General features: G+C 48.7%; 1 protein-coding gene across 1 annotated transcript; it reads left to right on the top strand.

Annotated features, from left to right (window-relative positions):
• Window positions 1-1,010: 1,010 nt before the first annotated feature.
• Window positions 1,011-1,643, top strand: LOC106557605 (translation initiation factor IF-2-like). The gene has a single exon (XM_038571337.1). The coding sequence runs from the start codon at window positions 1,011-1,013 to the stop codon at window positions 1,641-1,643; it is 633 nt and encodes a 210-aa protein (XP_038427265.1).
• Window positions 1,644-22,687: the final 21,044 nt, after the last annotated feature.

Below are 22,687 nucleotides of genomic sequence, written 5' to 3'. Positions count from 1 at the left end.
GAACTGTTACCATGAATGGAAAACTGGGTAAAGGGTGGACAGGATCTCTGTGCACTGTTTCTGAACAGCTGCACGTGAGTCATCTTAACATACTTTAATATTATATTAAACGTGCGTTCCTGCTGCAGCATCCACTATTAGGGTTCTTTATTTTTATATTAAAAATGTACAGTCCTTTTAAAATGCATTGTCCAAGGCCAGAAAGCTATTTCGTAAATTTTAAGAAAGCACCTAGCTCGCAAGCGACACTCCCGCACCTTGCTGTCAGCTCGGTGGTGTGCGCAGCATGGGGTTGGAATCGGGAGCTCCGGAGGGAGATCCGGCCGTGGCCTCGCGGTATTCAGGTGTGCGTGCGCGTCTGTGTGTGTAGGTGGGCGCTGGTACGAACGTGAGAAAGAACGGAGAGGGGGAGCTGCTGTTACTGTCAAGGAAGGTGGCCGGCTGCTGAAGGTTTCCGAAGGGTGCTGGCGCCTCGGGAACGCCCTCCCGCTGCATCCCGGGGAGGCGGTGGGCGGCGGCCCAACAGCCGGGGCGCAGGGACCGAACCGCCGTCCGCAGGGAAAGGTGAGCGCGGGACGGCGGCGGGGGGCGCGGTCTCGGAAGCGGCCGCAGGCTGGCGGAGCAGCCCGGCCCGGGCGCTGCAGCGGACACGCCGAGGAGACTCGGACGCCAGGAGCTCGGCGTAGAGGCCGGGGAGGGCGGGGCCGCCCGGAAATCCCGGCGGCGCAGGCCGGGGGCGCGCACACGAGGGGCACGTGGGTGTGGGTGTGGGTGTGGGGGAGCCGCCGCCGCCGAGGAGCGGCGGGCGGGGAGGCTGCAGCGCCCCCGCGGCCCCCGCGGCCCCCGCAGGCGGGCCGGGGCGGGGAGAGCACCGGGCCCTGCGCCTGGAGGCGCTCTCCGCGCGGGTCTCCTCCCGCCGCCGGGGCGGGGCGCCCCCCACCCCCCACCCCACCCCACCCCACCCCACCGCCCCGGCTCCGGTGCGGGAAACCCCGCGGCTTTGTCCAGGGATGGCCGAGGGTGAGGGCGGAGGGCCAAGGGGCTTCCAAAGCCGGCGCGGGGCAAAGACACGGATAGACAGAGACCGGCGGGCGCGCCGCGGGCTTCGAGGGAGCCGCGTCCGCAGCCGAGCTCCGGAGGCTGGCGCCGGGGGCCGGCGGGACCGGCGGCTCCACGTGGGCGGGCCCGAGCCGCGGGCCTCGGTGCGGTCGCAGGCGGCCGTCGTGTGCGCTGCCTTCCCCCGCGCGCCCACGCGGGCCCACGGAGCCGGCCCTCCCCCGCCGCGGGCGCGGTTGGCGCCGGGAGCGCGCGGCGCGGAGGAGGCGGCCCCGCGGGGAAGGTGGGGTGGCGCGCGGCTGAGGCGGGGCTGGGCGCGGGGGCGGGGGCGGGGGGAGCCGCGAGGTCCTGGCCCGCGGCCGCCGCAGCCCCGCAGTGGCGCCCCGCGCGGAGGAGGCGCGGGGGGCGGCGAGGTCCCCGCCGCTGGCCGCACTGCGGTCCTCGCCCGCGTCAGTGTCCTCGGGCTGAAAGGGAAGGGAGGACCATTTAAAGGGACCGGGCGCGCAGAGACTTTTGCTGGCTCCAACCCGTGCGAGGGCTGTGGCCGCGGGGCCGTGGGAGTTGCAGGGCGAGGGCAGGTGTCATAATGCGGGAAGGCGACCGCGAGCGCAGGCGCCTCCGCCGGGCTGACCTCCCGGGAGCGCAGCGGGAGAGCGGGCGATCCTTTGAACTGGGCATTTCCCACAGTGGTCCTAAACCCAGCGTTAACCCCTTCCCAAATCCTACCCCCAACACCTCCAAATTCCTAGTAGTCTAAGTCGGTTCTACCAGCTTCATGTTATGTTTAAAAAAAAAAAAAAAAAAAAAGACAAGATTGTCGCTTTGTTCACCTCTCCGTCCCCAAGTCCCCCGTGAGGCAGCTTTTCACAGTCCGAAGACGTGGTAACTCCAAACCCACATCAAGTTGCTCTGCGCCCGGCTTTCGCTCCGCAAACCCGGACGGTGCCACCGGGGGACGCTGAAGGCGAAGTCGCGGCGGCCGCCGGCGCCCTTGACGCCGCCGCCGAGCGCAGTGCAGACAAGCTCGCGTCGCTCCCGAGGCGGGCGGCTCGGCCCTGCACCGACACTTGCTGTGCGCGTCTGTCTCCCGGTCGGGCAGCGTTCATTTCCTCAACAGAGCTGACCCGGTAGACGATGGACTCGGAATCCCGAGAACCCTCTCGCCCGCGGGCAGCGTCCTCCTCCGGACACCCTGCACTCGGCTGCGGCCGGCGCCGCTGCTCCTGCCCCCCCCCCCCGTGCTCCTGCCCCCCGCCCCCCCCCCCGGGCTCGGTCCGCAGCTCCCCACTGCCTACTTCCCAGCAGCCCAGAGGGGGCTTTTCCGAGTTTCCTGTCTCAAGGCAGCAGCTACGCGGTGGCCATCCCCCTTTTCTGGTTGTCAAGGGCAGAGCCCATGAAAGTTCCAGGCACCTGTGCACTCACCTTCCCCCCAAACCCACCGTTTGGGGCGACCTCTCGGGGTGGTGTGTGTGTGTGTGTGAGAGAGAGAGAGAGAGAGAGAGAGACGCATGTGCCACATAGTAATTCCCGGAAGACAAAGCATTGGTCTGTACAAAGATGGTCCAGAGTTCAAGTTAAAAAAAAAGAAAAAGAAATCTCCTCGAGGCTCTGAGAAAGTGCTTGTCGCCTGCCTCTGCTTCTGTGGCATCTGCATGGCGGAGAAGGGATTTTAACTCTGAATCTCCTCCAGATCCGCTTGGCAGTTATCTCCTCTGGCAGTGCCGCATCAAGGGGCCCCGCCGCCACCCCGGACTACAGCCCCCCGGTCCCCAGTCCTTGCTGGGGGAGGCGACTGGGGTGTGTGCAGGGGCGGGAGGGGGAGACTATTTTTAATTGTGAAAATTCTGAGCTCTGTGTGCTGGTATTCTCTTGTCACAATCAACCCCTATTTTTAAAGCGGCGGCATCATCAAGATTAACACCTGGAAATGGAAAACTTAACCACCTTCCTATTAAAGAGGTGCTGTTTTTATAACCGAGCATTTTTCTTTCCGATGGATTTAACACTTTATTGATAAGACTTCCTCAACCTTTGCGGCTGGAGGAATTGGAGGCGGGGACTTAGGGAGAACACGTTTCTTTTTACATCTGATGTTTCTCTCCACCCCCCCCACCCCCACCCCCACCCCCACCCCCAGTTTACATTGGTCAGATTCTCAGCTTCCTCAGAGGTTCCCTATGCAGCGTTTGTGCCAGAAGCTTTGTGGCTAGACCCCCTTTTCGGGTAAACCTGCTCGGTGCTTGTCCCGCGCCCAGCGAAACCTAGTACCTATGGGTCAGGGGCCCCTGACTTCCATACTGAGTCACAGTCTAGTCGGAAAGGCTCTCGGGGGCGGCAGCCGTGTGGCCCAGCTGATGGAGTGGGGGACGGGCCGGGGCACCCAGGGACCCGTCTTCCTCCCCGAGGTCCCCTTGGCTCAGCAGAGTTCCGCGGCGACCTCACCCGCGTCCTCGCCCAAACCGAGTACAAAAGTACCTTGCACAAAAGTTTGAGAGAATCTAGTGTAGAAACAAGAGTTTTCCTTTCAATTTGGTTATAATAAATAGTCATCTAAGTGTATCCACATAGCCACCCAAGTGGAGAGCAGATGCCCAGATTCGCGGTCCCCACGTGTTGCTGGAGCTGGAGCTGGCGCAGACGCTTCCGCGGGCACAGTGGCGAACGTGACACCGCATTTTCTCCGAATTCCTGCCTTCCGGGGTGGTGCAGGGCCCCGGGGGTGGGGGAAGAGGCTGCGGAATCCGTCCGTACTGCAGGACCAGAGCTCGGGGACGGGGGTCTCGTACGGCTCCGCTCTCCCACGTGAGGGAAGCAGTGCTCGCTACGGTTGATTCATAGCCGGGCTTTCCACGACCAGAGGGAACGTCCCTGCCCGCACCACTAGCTTAATAGTTTTTATTTGACCTTTGTCGTCAGTAACACGCTCCCGGAGACGGGGAACAGGACGCGCACCCCGAGGGCTGCCTCTCCCTCCTCCACCCGGCGGCGTGCTTCCAGGGGAGGGTCGGAACCTTGCAGCTCCCGAGGCGCCCCCCTGTCCCCCGGGATCCCGGAGCCGTCAGACCTCCCCGGGCGTGGTCCGGGCCCTCCAGGGCCTCGGAATTGGGCGGGGTCTGCAATGCTTCGCTTTGGGTTCCCTCTGGCACAAGGTGCCGGTGTGCAGAGAGAAAAACCGAACCGAACCAAACCAAACCAAACCAAACCAAACCCAGAAACACACTCCTGAAGTGCCACTGGCATTTGTGGCGGTGGTGGTCTACACCGAGTGCCCGCGCCCGGAGCCGTGGGGGAGGGAACCGCGGCCGAGCGCAGGGCAGGGGGACCGCGAAGGCCCGCGCGCTCTCCGGGTTCAGCGGTCGGGAGCGCCCAGAGACCGGGCTGAAGGGGCTGGAGGCTCTCCCGCACCCCGCCAGCTCCCCCGCCCTCCCTGTGTCCCCCGGCTTTTCCAGCAGGAAGATGGGGTGCCCAGCGGGGGTGGGGCGCTCGGGGCCGCGGGGCCGGGCTGTCACGTGCCCCCTTCCCCCGCCACTGCTGCGGGAGTTCCAATCAGAGCGCGCCAGGGGGCTCCTCCTGGGCAGGAACCACCCGGCTCGGCGGCGCAGGGTGGGCCGCCGTCACCTGACCGCCCGCCCCCGCCCCCCGCGAGTAAGGGGCGGTGGTAGCGTCTGCTCGGTTACAAATGGCCCCTCCCGCCCCGCTCGCCCGCTCGCTCGAGCTCGGCGCGGACCCGCCCGGGCGCGCTCCTCCCGCGGCTCCCGGCGTCCCGCCGCCCAGCCCGGAGCGGGCCCGCGGGCCCCGCCACCCTGGAGGGCGCCGCCGGCACCCGGCGCGGAGGCTCGCCGGCGGAGGTCGCTGCGGGGGGCTAGACCCCGGCGGCGCGCCGCTCTCCCCCCGCAGGTGAGTGTGCAGGACGGGCGTGGGATGCTGAGGGCACGGTGCGGGGGCACTTACGGGTCCTCGGACGCAGACGCGGATCCGGGCGATGCGCAGGTTAAGTTTGCAGAGGGAGCCCGAGGTTTCTCTCCCTCTCGGCCTCCTCTTGCTGCTCCAGCGGGCTGGGGTCTCCCGGGAAAGCCTGGGTTTGGGGGAAGGGCTTTGGGAAATTCTTGTCTTGAGATACTTGACAAGGTTGAAAAGACCTATCAGGTGGAGCGTGGAGCTGCAACTGAAGGGTTAGACAGGTGCATTCGAGTGTGCCTGTGTGTGTGTGTGTGTTTGAGAGAGAGAGAGAGACTGACTCTTGGCTAGAAGGATGAGCCCAAGATAGGGCGAAGTCTCTGCGGTGGGTCATTCCATCCCCAGAAGCCACTTAGATGCCAGAGAGGGAAATTGCGCTGCTCTGAGGTGGTCACTGGATAGATGATATGGCAGCAAACCATTGACTTCCTCCCACCCCACACTGGATTTCTGATATGCCCTTATAATAGCAGAAGTGCAGGTGCTTATGAAGAATGTGTGAGATTTTCAGGCACCCAGAAAATATTCCTTTTACATTTTAACTTCTTGGCAGAAATTAATATTAAAAGTGCTGAATCATGCAAAAAGATGTGAAAAATAATGTACTTTATTTTTTTGGTAAAGTTTTTCAAAGCTACTAATATCTGCCTTTCTGGATGAATGCTTTAAATTTAAGGTATAGGCACTGGGTGTTTAAAATGCACATTTTTAGACTCTGCCCTTGGCTTTATGAGTATCAGCTGCTTTTCTTTCTTTAGTGTGAGTTGCATCCATTCATTATCTCCTACCACCACCCCCCCCGGGGGGGGGGGGAAGAAAAGAAAACCCAAGCCTTTTTTTTTTTTTTTTTTTGATGTGTCCATGATTGTGAATGGAGTGGAGGAAACAGTCCTCGGAAATAGAAAACATCCTCCTTTGATGAGTGCAATGATGGGCAATTTGATTTGTCATATGCCACTGAAGGGAATGTCAAGCTGATAACATGCAGACTAGAGAGAAAAAGAAACAGGAGTTGCCCATGGAGGGATAAGCCCTAATCCAATTGTGCTAGTCAGTAAAAGAGCTGAAGGAGAGTGCTTCCACATTGGGGCCTGAGTCTTTGGTGGAGGTGAACGGCTGCAGTTTTTGATGCAAGTTCTGAGGTCAGACACCAAGTAACATAAAGATAATTAAAAAAAAAAAATCAGCGTCAGGATTAGTAAAATGGGTGTGTCCAAAGACAGCTCTTGTCCATTTACTCTGGGCTGCACTGTCTGAACTGCTCAGTGGCCTGCTGACTCATAAGGGAACCAGAATGGCTTACAGGGTTGGATTTTACTTGTAGACTCTGAAAGAACTGTACCTGCTGGCCCCCCCCTCAATAAAAAAACAATAATAGTAATAAAAGAAAGAGAAAGCTCCTGCAGCCATCCATAAACAGAAGTCCATTTCCTCTTCCCTTCTTTTCTTCAGGGAGGTTTTTCCCGATTCCTTGACTTGTCACCTTCATTTCAATACCTGTCATCCATGCTCATGCAGATAACATTTAGTTTGATATAAATATTTTAATCTAAATCTTAACATGAGAAATAATGGCACTCCTAAATATGATTATTTCCAAGATATTTGTGAAAGATACTGAAAAACGGGAATATGAACGATTAATTGAGTTTTCTTTGCAGCATAGACTCCCTTAACATTGCATGCAAGACTAGGAGCCCCACCCTGTTTCTGAGCATCTGCATGAAAGGCCAGGAAAGGATTTCAAGAATTGCAGTGGTGCAGAGAGAGGCAGTTTCTAGGCTTGGGTGTTACATTTACTTAAATGATTACTAAAATTGTGAAGGGTAGCCTTTAATCCGTAGGTGGGTCTTGAAAAGCACAGTGTTATTCTGTTTCACCTGACAGCTTGTTAAATATCCATTTAACTTTCAGGGGTTGATTTTGATAGAAAAGCGATATGAGGTGGGAGCTGCTTCCAAATTTTAAGATCCTGGAGCTAAAAGACATGATTGGAAGGACAAATGTCAAAGCATTTGGTAAAGCCAAAAAGTTATTTTTTTATTTTTTTTTGCTCTGATATTTTTAATACGATTTATTTACAAAAGTAAGTTTTTCAGAAAGAGGGAGCTCATTTTCAGGCAATAAACCTGCTTGCAGAATAGACAAACACCTGGCATCTCACAACAGACATGCATAAGTGGAGCAAGAAAGATGTGAATGAGCTTACCTTCTACTGCTTGGTCCTTCAATCAGAACCCAGTCATGTCACGTCAGATTAGGAGAAGGCAAGGCATTTCTGCAACAAGACAAGGAGATTTCAAATCTTATTTTAAATACTATGGGAAAGAAAATGTTTTGAGTTGCTCTGAAGAAAGAGACAATCTGTATAAATTCACAAATCATCATTATTATTATAGCCATGCTTATCTGCATTGTCTATTGCAGATAGTGGGTCTGACCATGACGAAGAGAGATACCAAGACTTTTTTCTTTCCTTTTTTTAAAAACAACTCAAAAGGATGCCTACTTGATGTTACCATTCATTTTTTAAGACAAATAAATTATTTAAAAAATAGAAAATAATACTTTTCCCCTGATGGCTAGAGTGAAGTAATGTACTACTAGTGTAGAAGCAGTAACCAGTTAACAGTATTTTAACAGTTATTCCAGAACGAAGTGAGACTCTAGGTAAAAATTGTATGTTCTCTTGAGAACCAATATAGGTTCAAATCTGCTAAAACTACCTCCTGTTTTTTATTTTTCCTTTTTTCTTATACTATCTCTGCTGTCTTTAAAATCCACAAACCACACCTACAAATCCTAGCACCTAGAAGGCTTTGGGGTTTCACTTGGAACACACAATCAGATAAACTGCCTATGATTGTGGGTCATTCTGAAATCAAAATAGATCTCAGCTTCAGCCTCAAGAATCAAATTGGTAGGATGCCTCCAGAGCTTTGCTTAGACACCAGTATCCTGGCATCCTGTTTTCAAAAAGGGTCTTTTCCGGGATCCCTGGGTGGCGCAGCGGTTTGGCGCCTGCCTTTGGCCCAGGGCACGATCCTGGAGACCCGGGATCGAGTCCCACGTCGGGCTCCCGGTGCATGGAGCCTGCTTCTCCCTCTGCCTGTGTCTCTGCCTCTCTTTCTCTCTGTAACTATCATAAATAAATAAAAATTAAAAAAAAAAATCAAAAAGGGTCTTTTCCTAAGATTTGCAGTGATTATTTTGTGGAAGTTAACTCTGCCCACTTGCACAGTTAATTGCATTGTGAGAAGGTTCCAGAACAGTATTTCCTTGAGTTCTGACAGTAAATATGTACACAGCATTGCATGAAGAGCATTCCAGAACACCCACCTCCCAGTGAAGTGAATGCGCTGGCTGAATAAACACCTGGGCTGCTTTAGCCTGCCAACAAATCTCATTTTTTACTGTAGGAGATGGTATTTCATCTAAGCTTTTGTCGGACCCTAGAGAGCTTTGCAGGATGAAGAAGAACATCTGATGTCTGACTTCCTTTAGAGTTGGCCTACAGGAATCTACCTATTTTCCATTTGACAATGTCAGGTTACACATATTTGCAAGGAAATTGAAGAAAACTCACAATGCTAATCTTATTATAGTGAGTTGTAAGATTAGTAATATCAGTAATATCAGCAGATTTATGTATTTTAAAGTTAATTAATATATTGATATATTTCTCAGTGTGGGAGTATTGGGTTGGGTTAAGTGTTAGTAGGAAGTTGCCTTTTAAAAACCATTTGGGAACAGCCCAGGTAGCTCAGAGGTTTAGCACCGCCTTCAGCCCAGGGTGTGATCCTGGAGACCTGGGATCGAGTCCCATGTCAGGCTCCCGGCACGGAGCCTGCTTCTCCTTCTGCCTGTGTCTCTGCCTCTCTCTCTCTCTCTCTCTCTCTCTCTGTGTGTGTGTGTCTGTGTGTCTCTCATGAATAAATAAATAAAATCTTAAAAAAAAAATTAAAAACCATTTGAGGAGCACCTGGGGTGGCTCAGTTGGTTAAGCATCTGCCTTTGGTTCAGCTCATGATCTTGGGGTCCTGGAATGGAGCCCAGGGTCAGGCTTTCTGCTCAGCAGAGAGTCTGCTTCTCCCTCTCCCTCTGTGATCTCTCTCATGCTTTCTCAAATAAATAAATAAAAATCTTTTTTAAAAAAGTAAAATAAATCATTTGGAAATTGCTACTTCTTAAAAATCATGTGACATTACATACTTGCACCATATATCTCTGCAAAATTAAAGAACACACATTTTGCCACCTATGCATGCATCCTACACAAATTAGAATTGCTATTTAGGATCATTCAGTTATTTATTTTGAGTAGACTTGGGGTAGTGGGGAGCGTCTTTATTTCTTTTCTGGTGGATGTTGGGTTTTGATCCTTCTGTGTTTAATCCTTCTGTTGGGTATCTTCGTACTTACAAGCCTCAAGAAGAGGCAGTGAACAAATGCAGTAGTTTATATTATATGTAAAGTATATTTTTTGCAATGTGTCTTTTAGGTTGCTGATTTAAAAGTATTCATGCTCTAGGTTTTAGAACTAAAAATACCATGAGAAATAACTTTTGTCCCAGTGTAGCTCAGGATACATCTCTTTTGGTCAAATTTCTATAAATCTTCTTTGCTACTTATGGAATTTGGAAACTATCCAGACTGCTATTGATCTAAATATTTTCATCTTACAGGTCTTCCTTTGAAATAGTGGATGGTGACTTGGCTCTTCTGCCTGAGAGTGGTTCAAAATGTAAGTTAAACAACCCAATAATGAAATATCAGTAATTCTGGAGCTCCATGCAAAACAATTTCTTATTTTTGTCCCTTCTGCCCAAGACATTAGCCTCGTAAGTAAGATACCACTTCCTTGGGTTGGGGGAAGGGGTGCCTAGCTTAGACCGGTTGTTCACCATGCAGCAAGGTAGCGACGTTAGTTACCACATTGCCATCACAGCCATGGAATGCCATTCTCCCCTACCCTCCCCAACCTTATAATTTTTCTGGTAATAGAATATGAATCTTTGGTGTCTGGATGATGCTTGAATTGACACTTCCCCAGATGTCACATCTTTCTGGGTGGCCCTGCCTATTCTAATCTCCCAGCTCAAGCAGACGGATTCCAGTATGGACACGCATCTAGCCTCAGGACTAGAGTTCTTTTGTGGCCAGATGAAATTCTATGGCTACTGTCAAGCTCCCTTTCCTACCATATACATTGACTCATATACACTTCTTTAGCTCTGCTGGTAAGGTCATACTATAGGAATTTGGTAAATTTCATTTATAAAACAGGAAGAGTCAAAATCTGTAGGAGGCCATTGCTGTTTCACACAGAGACACTGGATGGTGCAGGATTTTGCAGATTTCCCAGGGTCAGTCTACCTTTTCCACTTTGCGGATATCAAGTACTTCCAAGTACAGCTCTTTACAGAGGGAGCTATATGTTCTCAGAAAAGGACTCCGTGCTGGGTTAGACCCTTCCCTGCTTTCTTAGAGACCTCAACATGAAATTTAAGATATTTTTTCAGGCCCTAGAAAGCTAATTTTTATTAGGAAACCCATCTGCCCTACCTTTTCTTCCCCTTGCTTTTTTGCCTTCCTGTCTCTGTCCCTTTGCCCAGAACATGGATTTCCATGTAATTCCATTCACTAAATATCTCTCCATTTTTGTTTCACTGCAGAGTTTATTGCTAGAGCTGCTAATAGACTTTCAGCACAAATAGTATATTGATCACTTGAAATCTTGTTTGAGCTTGACTGAATATACATAATGGGGTGTCAATTGGGGAAAAAAATCTTATAATAAATGGCAGGCGACTTATATTCATGAGAAAAAATGTCTTGGGCAGCACACGAAATATCATGTTTACTGTAGCATGACAGACTATACCGTTCTCCATCACATTCAACGGGTAGATTTTTAATAGCAGAGGCAAGGTTAGAATACCAAGATCTTGGAAGCTTTCTTTCTTTGTTTATATGGGGAAGCATTTTTGTACACTCTATAGAGTATAAACATCTTCTAGAACCACAGCCAGCAAGAAAGATCTTTTCTACCTGAGGAATTCAGAAATTGCAAACAAATCTGTTTAAGTTGGTGTATATTTAAAATCAGCAACTGATTTATGCAGTCCATATTTTTTAAGTTTTTACCATGTGTGTATCAGTGCATACACTCACTGTATGCAAATATCATTTTCAATGTGTATATGGGAGAGCACAGTATATTTAGAGAAAAGCCTGCTTTACATAAATTATTCTTAAGAACAACCAAGCAGAGAAGTTACCCGTGCGTTAGGAAAACTAAATCTTTTTTTTCCCTTTAAAATTTTCCAGTGAATAATGATAAGTAAAGAAATCTCAATTTTATTGTTTTATGTGCAATTCACTAAAATCTATTTCATGATAGAGCAGTGATTATGATGGTATGTAGTTCCGAGAAAGTGATATTTTTGGTTACTTTCTGTAGTTGACATAGAGCTAACTTCCTGACTGCTTGCTGTCTGGGTGGAATCTGGCCACAGAGGGAACGCGGAGTCTTGTAGCTGCTGTAATCCTGCTTTATCCCAGGATAGTGGGATCCATTATACTCTTCCACTGGGTGGGGTGAACCTAGCTTCCATCAGGAGTTCTTTGTCTCCTATAAGTGAATAAAGTCAATGGGCTCTTTGCTTATCGGGTTTTAATTATTGGGTGGTTTTTTTTTTAATTTTTTTTTTTTATGGCAAAAATCAAATCACTCTCTACACAAATGTCTCTTCCAGTCCTGAGCAGTTTTCAAGAATTTTAAAAGTGTGCTGTGACAGAGTTTTAAAAAAAAATCTCAGGTCATATCAGATAACCAGAAGAATCTACTACTTATCACAAAAAATGGGTGAAACAGGACAAGTGAGGCTATCAAAGCATAAAAGACATGACATCAGGCCCTGATCATGTCTACTCTTCCGTAGTGTTTCAAGAACTTTTGCTTGGTCTTATCTATTTCATTAAAGTGCTTTTGATTTATTTTTTAAGGTTTCCAGTTAGCAGTTAAGACAATGCAAAGTTTGCTGAGAAAATGGGGTTATCTGAGACCTAGCCAGTTGCAGAGGCTTAATAGTATGTGAATATAGGAGACCTATGCATTTTAGTTCTATTTTTTTAGAAGTAAAATCTTTTATCTATATATTCCCTTATGTATATACTAGTTTTGTAACGATTCGGAACTATTTGTCATACGTGTTTTTTTGCACAAAAAGAGGCAATCAAATTTGATAGTTTAAGCTTGGGGAATTATGCATTGAGACTTTAGCAAAATTGAGGTTATATGAGAACCTTAAACTCGGGAATTAACTATTTGCATAAACTTCATTACTTTTAACCTACAGAGAAATGTATGTCTGCAAATGTCAAAACTGGGACTTATTGGATGTCACCAAATTAAATCCTGGGGAGAAGAAAACTGGAAAGAAAACATTTCCCAGAGAAATTTGAGTCTGAAAACTGCATTTACAGGCCTTGCTGTTGTCTTAAGTTTGGACAGTTTTACAAATTTATTTTAATTAAATGAAGGGAGAAAAATTAATAGGACCTAAGGTAGAAGTTCTATGAACTATTTTCTGGTGAAGAGACACTAAAGATTATATGTTGGTAATATAATACTCAGTTTGGTGATATAAATATCTAGTTTCAATAGATTGCTTTCTAACCAGTCCTTAACATCCTACAGTGAGAATATTTAAAGGCAGAACAAATGTAAGCACATATAGATCTCTTCAGTAGAATTAAAAATAACTTCAGTATACTCACCTGGTTCTCAGTAAAGCTTTTGAATTGTTTCAAATCTTTATTTACTATAAATTTCCAAAACACAGTCACATTTGCAGCTGTTTTGCAGAAATGGACATTATGATTTCTGAGGTTTAATATTTTATATATGCTAAATGGAAATTTGGAAGTAGCTTTAACTCCTGTATTTTTTTTTTTTTTCTTGTAACTGCTATATTTTCAGAAACCGGAGTCTAAGCTCTTTTCCCTTTGATGCAGCATAAAGTTACATTCATTTAATAGAAGAACAGCAGTGGGACTATTTTTTCTTCCAACAATGATTTCAGTAATAGGTAATGGATTAAGGGTAATAATATGCTTTTTAAAAATTGATTTTTTTCGGGATCCCTGGGTGGCGCAGCGGTTTAGCCCCTGCCTTTGGCCTAGGGTGCGATCCTGGAGACCCGGGATCGAATCCCACATCGGGCTCCCGGTGCATGGAGCCTGCTTCTCCCTCTGCCTATGTCTCTGCCTCTCTCTCTCTCTCTCTGTGTGACTATCATAAATAAATAATTTAAAAAAAAAAAAAATTGATTTTTTTCACTTTAATAAAAACACATTCAGGCAAAATAAAGAAAAATTACCATGTACTAATTCAGTTATCGGTGAAATAGTTTGACATATACTACTTTTAGTAGATCTAGCTTCACATTTAATAAAAAGTTTATTTTCAGGTGTAACTGCTCATGCCAACAGAAAATCAACAGGCAGTTTGCTTAGGGCATGTACCTTCCAAGCTCTATGTAAGTTAGTGTCACTAAAAGAAACTCTGTGACACAGAGCAAACCTTTATTAAACTCCCATGTGCCTCTTAAGAATTCGTATTCTTAAGGGGATTAGCTGGGGTCACAGTCAGCCAATGACTTTTTGTGCTTATTGATATATTAATAATATATGTACATTGTATGAATTTATAACATATGCATATTGTTATATTTATTAATAGTTAAGTGCTTATGCCATTTCAAGGAGCCTAAACCATTCCAGTTTAATTCAAACCTAATACTGAGAAATAGGCATAAGCAAATGTCCTAACATTAAAGGAAATAGGCTTGACGATTTCCAAGCTTAGTTTTTGTTTGAAATACAACGTGATGAGAGAAATCATCTATTGATAGGCAGACCCACCATGGTCATATAGAAGTTTGGTGAAAATACTATGTGGTAGACTTTTTGGTTTGTTCTGGTTTTGGAGAGCGTCTGTGTGTGTGTTGGGGATAGGAGCTTTAAGTCTCATTTTTAAAAATAAAAAAATCAAGTGAAACCAGTTAGCCTATTTTCAGGTTAAATCTCTTCATCTTGCTGCACTTTGTTCCCCTGGTGACCATGCTTTGCTCACACAGACAACTGTGAACATGCAGATCCATTGTCCGATGGACTTGACTTTGTCTCAGCCAAGCAGAGGGCATACCCCAGTCTGTGAATTATGTACCTACATCAAGAATTTGAAAACCCAGTGTCCTAGCAGTGTTATTCTCCAGCAAGGTAACCATACCCTTTCAGAATCTTCATTTTGTTGCTGTGCTCTTCCGTAAATCCCTGCAAACACCCAGATCTTCCCATAAGTTCTTCAAGATCATTTTTCTCCCTTGTTAAAATAAAAGCTAACATTCAAGGTAAAACTTTAAAATATGAAACCTGTGATAGACCCATATTGTTAAGCTCTAAAAGTGATTTGGGGGAGCATGAATTTTCAGCCTAGACAAAGTTCTAACTCAGGCCTTCATGAACACCCTTTAGGAGATGTGTCTTAGCCAAGTGTTTGCAGAACTGGGGTGCTGGTTATAGCAGGCAGACAAACATTTTCTAGGCAAGGACTTAAATTGAAAATTTAGATAAAAGCTAAAACAGCACAAGGTGAACATTTAGAGAGATAACAATTTCTGCTGTTTCTTTGGATATGTTAGTAAATGTAGGAAAACTGGCCAGATTCCAGGTTTTCTTCCTTTTTTTTTTTTTTTCTTGTGTAGTAGTCTAGGGATGCTGCTAGTGGTGGCCACGATGACTAAACAATCTTAGTTTTCCTAGATCCAAACATGAGGCTGACCAGGTTTCTCCTAGAGCCTACATCTTGAGCAGCATTGTCCAGTGGCACCTAGCTCTGCAATGACAGAAATGCTCTGTATCTGCGCTGTCCAATATAGCACCGCTAGCCACGTGCAGCAGCCGAGCACTTGAAATGTAGCTAGTGTGACTGAAAAACTGAATTTCTGAAATCTTATTTAATTTTAACTAAGAGTTTAAAAAGCCACATGAAGCTGGTGACTATGTGCGAGATGGCATTGCCTCAAAGCATCAGGGAAGTGAGTCAGGCTTGCCATGAAGTCCCCTTCATGGATAACGTGAGCTAAAGAAAGGCAGCACACGCTACAGAAACCAGAGATGGGTCGGCACCAACCATGGTGTTCTCTGCATGGTGGGCCCTGCAACTCATGGTGGCTCCTGGTGCATTCTTGTTTTTACAGTTTTAAATAGAACCAAATGCTTTCAATCAGGACACAGTGTATGATATTGTCATTGCTCTCTCTCTCTCTTTAAATTTTAATGTGGTAGGAACACTTAGAATGAGGCCTACCCTCTTAAAAGATTTTTAAGTATACAATCCAGTCTTGTTATCTATAGGCATAATGTTATACAGCACATCTATAGAATGTATTCGTCTTGCATAACTGAAATTTTATACCCGTTGATTAGCAACTCTCTATACCCCCTCCCCCAGCCCCTGGCAACCACCATTCTATTCTTTGCTTCCATGAGTTTGACTATTGTTGCTGCTCCGAGACTCAGTCCCCAACTGGGCACTTAGCTTCAGTTGTCAGAACCTACCCAGATCCTGGCTCATTTGTTTGGGTTTGGGCGTCCACCTGAGGGGCTCTCAGGGAGAATTCTGGCTTTGAAAGAAGGGGCTTAGGGACAAAAGTCTGGATTTGCCCTTTCACAAGGTCCTTCTGTCACTTCTTTGTGGTCACTCTACCCTGCTGCACATGGTTAGGGCTTCACCATCTGACTGACATGTGGACTCCTGGGTCTGAAGAACTTACCTCAAGTGTGCTTAAAAAGGAAGCTTAGACCCCTTCCATCAAGGCAGGACTGACTGAGAAATGAGGACAACTCGTTGATCCCACAGGCACAGGCCTCTTACTGAAACCAGCTAAAGCTTCCGCCATCAATGTAGAGGGTGTTCTGACTGAATTGACTTTGACATTTTCAGAGTCTGTTCCAGGATGTAAGAGTCACTGGGCTAGTAGACTTTTTCTTGATGGAGCTTGGGGTCTTCAACTCCCACCATCCTAAGACTTTACCAATAGATATGTGGGGGATGAGAGAGGGGTAAAGGCTGCTTTGCAGTTGTGACCATTCCCTTTGTGTCTGCCCAGGGTGACTGTGCAGCCTAGTACCACGGGAAGCTTTTATGGGGAGAGACAGACACCAGGGTGGGGGCAGGTGGGTAAGGCAGCAATGTCCTCAGAAGTTCACAGCCTAGAGCTCATCATCTCCCCCTTGGTCCAAGATCTTCCAAATTGGCCCTACCTCACAATCATCTAGGAGATTGTTTACAAAAATACTGAATTAGAACATTTCTTTCAGTTCTCTCAATTCTGTCTTCGTGGTTAGGGGATTTTCAAAACCTGCTTATGCCAGGCCCCGACTCAGACTGAATCAGAATCTCTTGGGGTGGGGTTTGGACGCTGCATCTGCGACAGCCTGCATCTGGCTACGTCAATAGGAGTTTGCTCTGGGAGGCCGCCACCCCATTTCCCCACTTAGCTTGTGCACACTTGTTGGGTACCTGCTGTGAGTCAGGCCCTCCTAGGCCAGTGTCCTTGGCCTCATCCTCTTGGCTGCCTCTTGGCAGCCTCCTCACTTCTGCTCTGCCGAATGAGCCCTGGGCCTATGTCTAGGCAATGACTGCTCTAGACAGTCTTCTAGCACCTGTGGGACGTGTCCTTGGGTGTAGGTGAAGTGGTGTGCCCTTCCCACCCTGCTCTCCAGGAATTTGGGGTCGTGTATAATCTCAGCAGCTCCTCCTCCCAGGGTCCAGTGTGGTCCCTGAGCCCTGCCACCTCCACTGCCATGGTCCCTTGCAGTGTTCTGTCTCTCCAGCCACTCTGATGCTGACGTCATTCAGGCCTATCTCCTGCCCAGGCTGAGTTAAAGGGCTCCTTGGATTGCTCTTCCCTCCAGTCATCCTTCCAGGCTTGGGGACAGGCCGGTTGTGTCTCCATCATCTGCCCAGCCCTGCCTTCACTGCCCCCTGTCCTTCTGGGCCACTGACAGGGCTTCTGTACCTGGCAGCCCCTGTACATCATCTGCTCTTCTGCCCTCCCCTCTGTGTTTGCTGATCTGATGACCCTCAAGGCCTGCTTCACTGGGTGCCCGCAAGCTTCTCTTGACGCCTGTGGCTAAACTGCTCATTCCTAAGATCGCCACCCCGCATCTTCTCCCACCTCTCTAGTCCTTAGCTCTGTTTCCTCATCTGCCCTGGCTCATATTTGAGTGCCCCCAGGGCCTGCTTCCACCCTGTAGCTCCATCCTGTAGGCAGGAGCCACAGTCCCGTCACTACCTGTCCCTCAGCTCCCAGGACAAGGCCTTTGCAAGGGCTCTCTCTGTATCACACACCCCTACTGAGGTGCCTGTGACATTTTTAGTGCCCTTGACTGGATGCTCTTGGCAGTGACCCAGGCTTTTGCTTTTCCCCTGACTGTGGATGTGCTGGGCGTTCATCTTAGGCCTCCTAGCCTGCAGCCTCTGCTCTTCTCACTGCTTCCACCCAACATGCTGCACACACACGCACACATGTGTGCACACATGCACACAGATGCACATGTGCGCTGTTTTCCCCCTGGTGAACTGTGTTCCTTCCTGCCAGTCCCTCATCCTTCCCTCCCTCCCCATCAAGCTGCTCACCCATACTTGCCTTCTCCGAGCAGCCTCCTAGCACTTTGCTGATACTTTTGGAAATTCTTCCACGTCCTTCTTCTTTGAAAGAACAAGAATGTTGAGGCATAGCTGGCAAGTCTTTGTAGCGTGGGGTGGAAGGATGCCAGTAACCCTCCTGCTCTTGCCCTCTCTCACTGTGTGCCCCAGTCCCCAGCTTTGTTGACCTGCCGGAACAAGTTGTGAAGTATGGTTCAGCATGCACAGCAGCTCTGTTTTGTGCAACTCCTGGCTGTACCTAGTAAGCCCCTTTCTGGGGCTGCTGCTTTGGGGGTAGCCTCAAGGGGCACTGAGCCTTCCTTTCCTGGAGATCCCTCAGAGACTGTGGGGACAGCCAGGCCCCTCCTCTGGACAAGTGCATGTTGATGAAGGATGCTGGCTCTGCACCCATTCCCATAGGGAGAAGGGCACATCAAGGAAGAGAGAAATTGTGAGAGGGAGCTGGTCCAGGGCACAGAGGACCTTGCCCATGGGTGTTGGTGGTGGGGAGGCTTGAAGAAGCTTCCAGAACCCAGTCTTAGTGGAGGAGGAAGAAGGTATGAGACTCTGAGGGACTCTCTGTGGACCTGTGAGGAGGCAGACGGGCTGAGGGAGCAAGACTGGCTGGAGGAACTGCACTTGTGGAGGGTATGTTAGCGTGGGGTAGGAGGAGAAGAGGGAGGGGCAGAGGTAAGTACCTGCCTTGCCTGCCTAGACTGATCAGTTGGGGGTATTGCAAATGCCTAGGAGGGCCACCGGCTGCCATCTGCTTTCCTCATTCCAACGCTGTCGTGAATTTTCCCATCTTAGTGCTGCCACACTGCTGCTAGGCAGGTTGAACTGGGGCATGTCCACCCTGGGCTGTGTCATCGTCCCATCATCCCATGCCTGAGCCATGCTGCCCAGCATGTGGAGAGCCTTTACTGCAGTGACCATAGTCAGGTGGGAGGGCTGATGTGGGCACTGTCTCCACCTGCTGTAGATAGTAGCTGACCTACCAATAACCTCATGTGGAAGAGAACTAATCCTAGAGGAGAAATGGCCGCAAAGCCCCAGTGGACTGTGGCCCTGAAGATGGCATTACATTCCAAACTTGTCCCTCAGCTAAGAGGCCCTTTGGCAACTTCTGGGGAAAAGCCTGGTCAGTCTCCTGTGCCCTTCTTAGGTCTTTCTGCCGCAGCCCCACCTAGTGCCAGAAGCCAGCCGGGCTCTAGACTGTGGCATGCCTCATATAAAAGCCCCATCCCTTGGCCACCCCAGAGCTCCACAGCCTGAAATGTGTGGATGGCTCTGGGTGGTCCCCTCCATGAGCACCTCCCACCATCACCTCTCCTCTGCTGTCCATCTCTGGCTGACAATTAAACCAAAGATAAAGGACAAATCACAACAAGCCTACACAGAAAAGTCCTTCTAGGCACAAGAATGGCTCAATCCTCCAGATTAGCACCATTTATATCTTTATTTATAGGCGTTACTGTACTTGAGAATGATCAAACAGCATTGCTTCAAGAAGGTTGTTTGGTCATTGGATTTAAAGTACACAGAGAGGGTTCATTGTCCACAGTCCGAGCTGTAGCCCAGGCCAACAGCAGAGATTTGATCAGAGTTTGCTGAGTAGGTGGCAGAGTGCATGCTGACACAGAGTCAAGGGTCGCATTGGCAGAGCCTTTGTCATGGGGTCTGTGAGCTAGGGGAGGAGGGAATGTAGGCCTGTGACAGGCCCTCTGCAGAATGACACAGCAGCTCGTGTGGGCAGGGAGGGGAGCTGTTCTCTCGGACTCCCACAAATTGAGAGACGCTTGGGTTCATCAATAATTTAAAGTTACAGGGCAGCCTGGGTGGCTCAATGGTTTAGCGCCGCCTTCAGCTCAGGGCCTGATCCTGGAGACCCGGGATCCAGTCCCACGTCAGACTCCCTGCGTGGAGCCTGCTTCTCCCTCTGCCTGTGTCTCTGCTTCTCTCTCTCTCTTTGTGTCTCAAATAAATAAATAAATAAATAAATAAACAAACAAATGAATAAAATCTTTAAATAATAATAATAATTTAAAGTTACAGTATTGGGAACTAATCTCGTGTGGAAAGGACGATGGTTATTTCTAACTCCCAATTGTCGGCACCAATGCGCCACTAACTAGTAAGGATGTCCCCACAGACTCCTCTACCCTCCTCTCACAGATAGGTTGACCCGAAGCAGTTGTCTTGACAGAAGCTGAGTGCACATTTGGAGATGGTCTGGAGTGCTTGAGGAAGACTTCCCTGGTTCCATCACCACCTGTCTTCCCAGTGTGATGCCTCTTCTTTGTCTCCCAGCACCCACTATGCCTCGAGGGGCTGGGGAGAGTCAGGATCATACGCTTCAATTGGCTCAAGCTCTGAGGGCATCAATTGAATTGGGGATACCCAGGCGTGTGCTCTTTCTCCCCCAAGTTTGGACCTGAATTCGCTGCCTGGGCCCAAGCAGCAGGACCTACGGCCTAAGGAAGTTGCCTCCTCACCCTCATGACGTATTATTACCGCTGTTGTTAACTATCAGTCTGTAGTGTTTCCTCAGCACTTGATGTGGATATTTTCATTTTATTTTCACAACCACCCGGGTAGTAGGTACTGTGATCACCAATTTGCAAGTGAAGACATTGGCTTAGAGAGGGTAGGCTAGTGGCTCTAGATCTTCTAGATCACGCAACTAGAAGAGGTAGAGGCCAGCCACATCTTGTCCTTCCCCTTCAAGGCCCAGACACCGAGTTCCCTCAGGCAAGGCTTTTAGACCAGCTCACCACCTACCCCAGGAATCGAGAGCCTGGCAAAACAAAAAAAGAAGGAACAAACCAGAAGCTCCAATGTGCCTCAGGGGCCTCATTTCCCAGCCTCCTCTTCCCAGCCAGGCCTCAAGCCTCTGCAGTCCATCCATGTGATTCCCCAGGACCCACTTTCCCTCGCCTCCATGCATACCATCCTCAACTTTGTTTTCTTAGAGTTTTATTCCTATTAGAAGAAAAGTTTTCTTCATACTGATTTATGTCTGCCTCTGGAGATCATTGGTTGAAGTGTTCCAAAGACTTCAGAACTACTTTTTGTTTCACCATTAGATTTCTGTCTCTGCAAGGTACCTGACCATATGCTATCCATTCTGGATGTTGGCTTCAGTGGAGTGTCTACTCTGAAATTTTTCTTATTCCAGATACCAATGAAACATTCTGTCTCATGGCAATCTAAACCTCGGTTGGAGAAATGCTAAGAGAAGGGGGAATGGGTTCATGCTCAGTGACACATGGTACCTATCATTCCTGATTCCCCCATCTACCCACATTAGCAGGAAGAGAAATCAAGGCAGATGCAACCAACTTCAGGGGCAGAGGGAGAAAGCAGGATGAGAAACCCTCAACACAGGGCCAGGCACCCAAGTTCATGAGAGTGACCAAGCACTGGCTTGGATTCAGACGGCCTGGGTTCATATTCTGGCCATTCTGGCCATTCCAGCATTCAACTGCTGGTTGCCTTTGACCAAGTTCCTTAATCTCTCTGTGTATCAGTTTCTAAATATGTATGATAACAGCCCTCCCTCCAAGCGTGGTTATTAGGACCAATGAGTGTGTGTGTGTGTGTGTGTGTGTGTGTGTAAGCACCCAGAGAAAGTGCCTCGCACATAATAGTGCTTCGTGTTAGCAATAAGAAGAGACTCATGCCCACAAATGACTATGCAGAATGATGGCTGTGGATATTGTCACCCACAAAAACCAGTAATAATTCCTGTTTTCTATGGGCAGAAATGGTTGACAGCTCTAGGGAGGTACCCACTTAAAATCAGAAGAGGCCCTGCTGGCCACATTACAGGATTCAGGGAGATTATGTGATTTATTGTTTGTTTAATTTATTTAGGCCATGCTGAGTTCCACACAGTGTCTGAGCTATATCCCGTCTGCTTTCTCTCCATGTGCTGTTGCTTCTTGGTGACTAGACTGTATTGTCATCTGGAGTACCCTCATCTCCCTCGTGCCCACATGTCCCCACCCCAGAGTCATCACCCAAGCAAAGGCCACCATCACCACCTTTGAGCCCATACCCTTGGCCTCTATCTGACCCACTTACATCTGCTCTACCCATCTCCAGCCTCTGCTCTCCTCTTCCCCCCTCTACCCCTTGTCCCTTGGCCATACAGCATCCACGGTGGTCTTTAGAAACACAAATCTGAAAAAAAAAAAAAAAAAAAAAGAAGAAGAAAAAAAAGAAAAGAAACACAAATCTGATCACTTTATGCTTCTCATTCCCCTCTCCCTGCCATGGGCTGTAGCTTCTTCTATGTTTCTTCATAATACTCTGCAGTTTCACTTTGTACTTGGTGGGGTCTGCTTTGTTCCTTTGGCCCACATTAGCTGGTAAGGGCCACAAGCACAGGACTGTGTCTGTATTGGTCACCTCTGTACCCCAGCACCAATGGCCTCATGGTCATTGCTTGGGGGCAGAAAGAGAGAGAAAGAAGTCTGAGAGCAGCTAAAGATAGAAATGTCTGGAAGTCTACCTGCTAAGAAGCTAGGAGGACCCATTGGAGGTCACTGGGCTGGTACAGACGAGGTGGGGAGAAGAAAGCCCCAGCACCGCACCCACCTGCCATCTCTGCCTCTGAGAGCCAGGCAGGGCTTTCAGGTCTAGGAAGTGCACATGCTCATGGGGGGCTGGGAAAACAGGTCCTTCTCTCACCAGGATAAAGGTGGCTAGCTCTTGGGGAATGCAATACTGGGTGGGTTAGAGAGGAGTGGTAAAGATTTGTTGAGTACCTTTGGTGCCGTCTTTCTCACACATCATCTCAGTTCAGCTCCACCAAAACTTTTTGGGCTTAGTCATGTGGTTCCCAGGTACCTGATTAGAAAACGGAGATTCAGGGATCCCTGGGTGGCGCAGTGGTTTAGCGCCTGCCTTTGGCCCAGGGCGCGATCCTGGAGACCCGGGATCGAATCCCAC

Source organism: Canis lupus, chromosome 23 (assembly GCF_011100685.1).
Source record: "Canis lupus familiaris isolate Mischka breed German Shepherd chromosome 23, alternate assembly UU_Cfam_GSD_1.0, whole genome shotgun sequence".
Taxonomy (NCBI): Eukaryota; Metazoa; Chordata; class Mammalia; order Carnivora; family Canidae; genus Canis; species Canis lupus.
This window is presented reverse-complemented; position numbering and strand designations above follow the sequence as displayed.

Bases quoted from the DNA above. Each gene is read 5' to 3' on its own strand.
- LOC106557605 (XM_038571337.1), top strand. From the start codon at position 1,011: ATGGCCGAGGGTGAGGGCGGAGGGCCAAGGGGCTTCCAAAGCCGGCGC.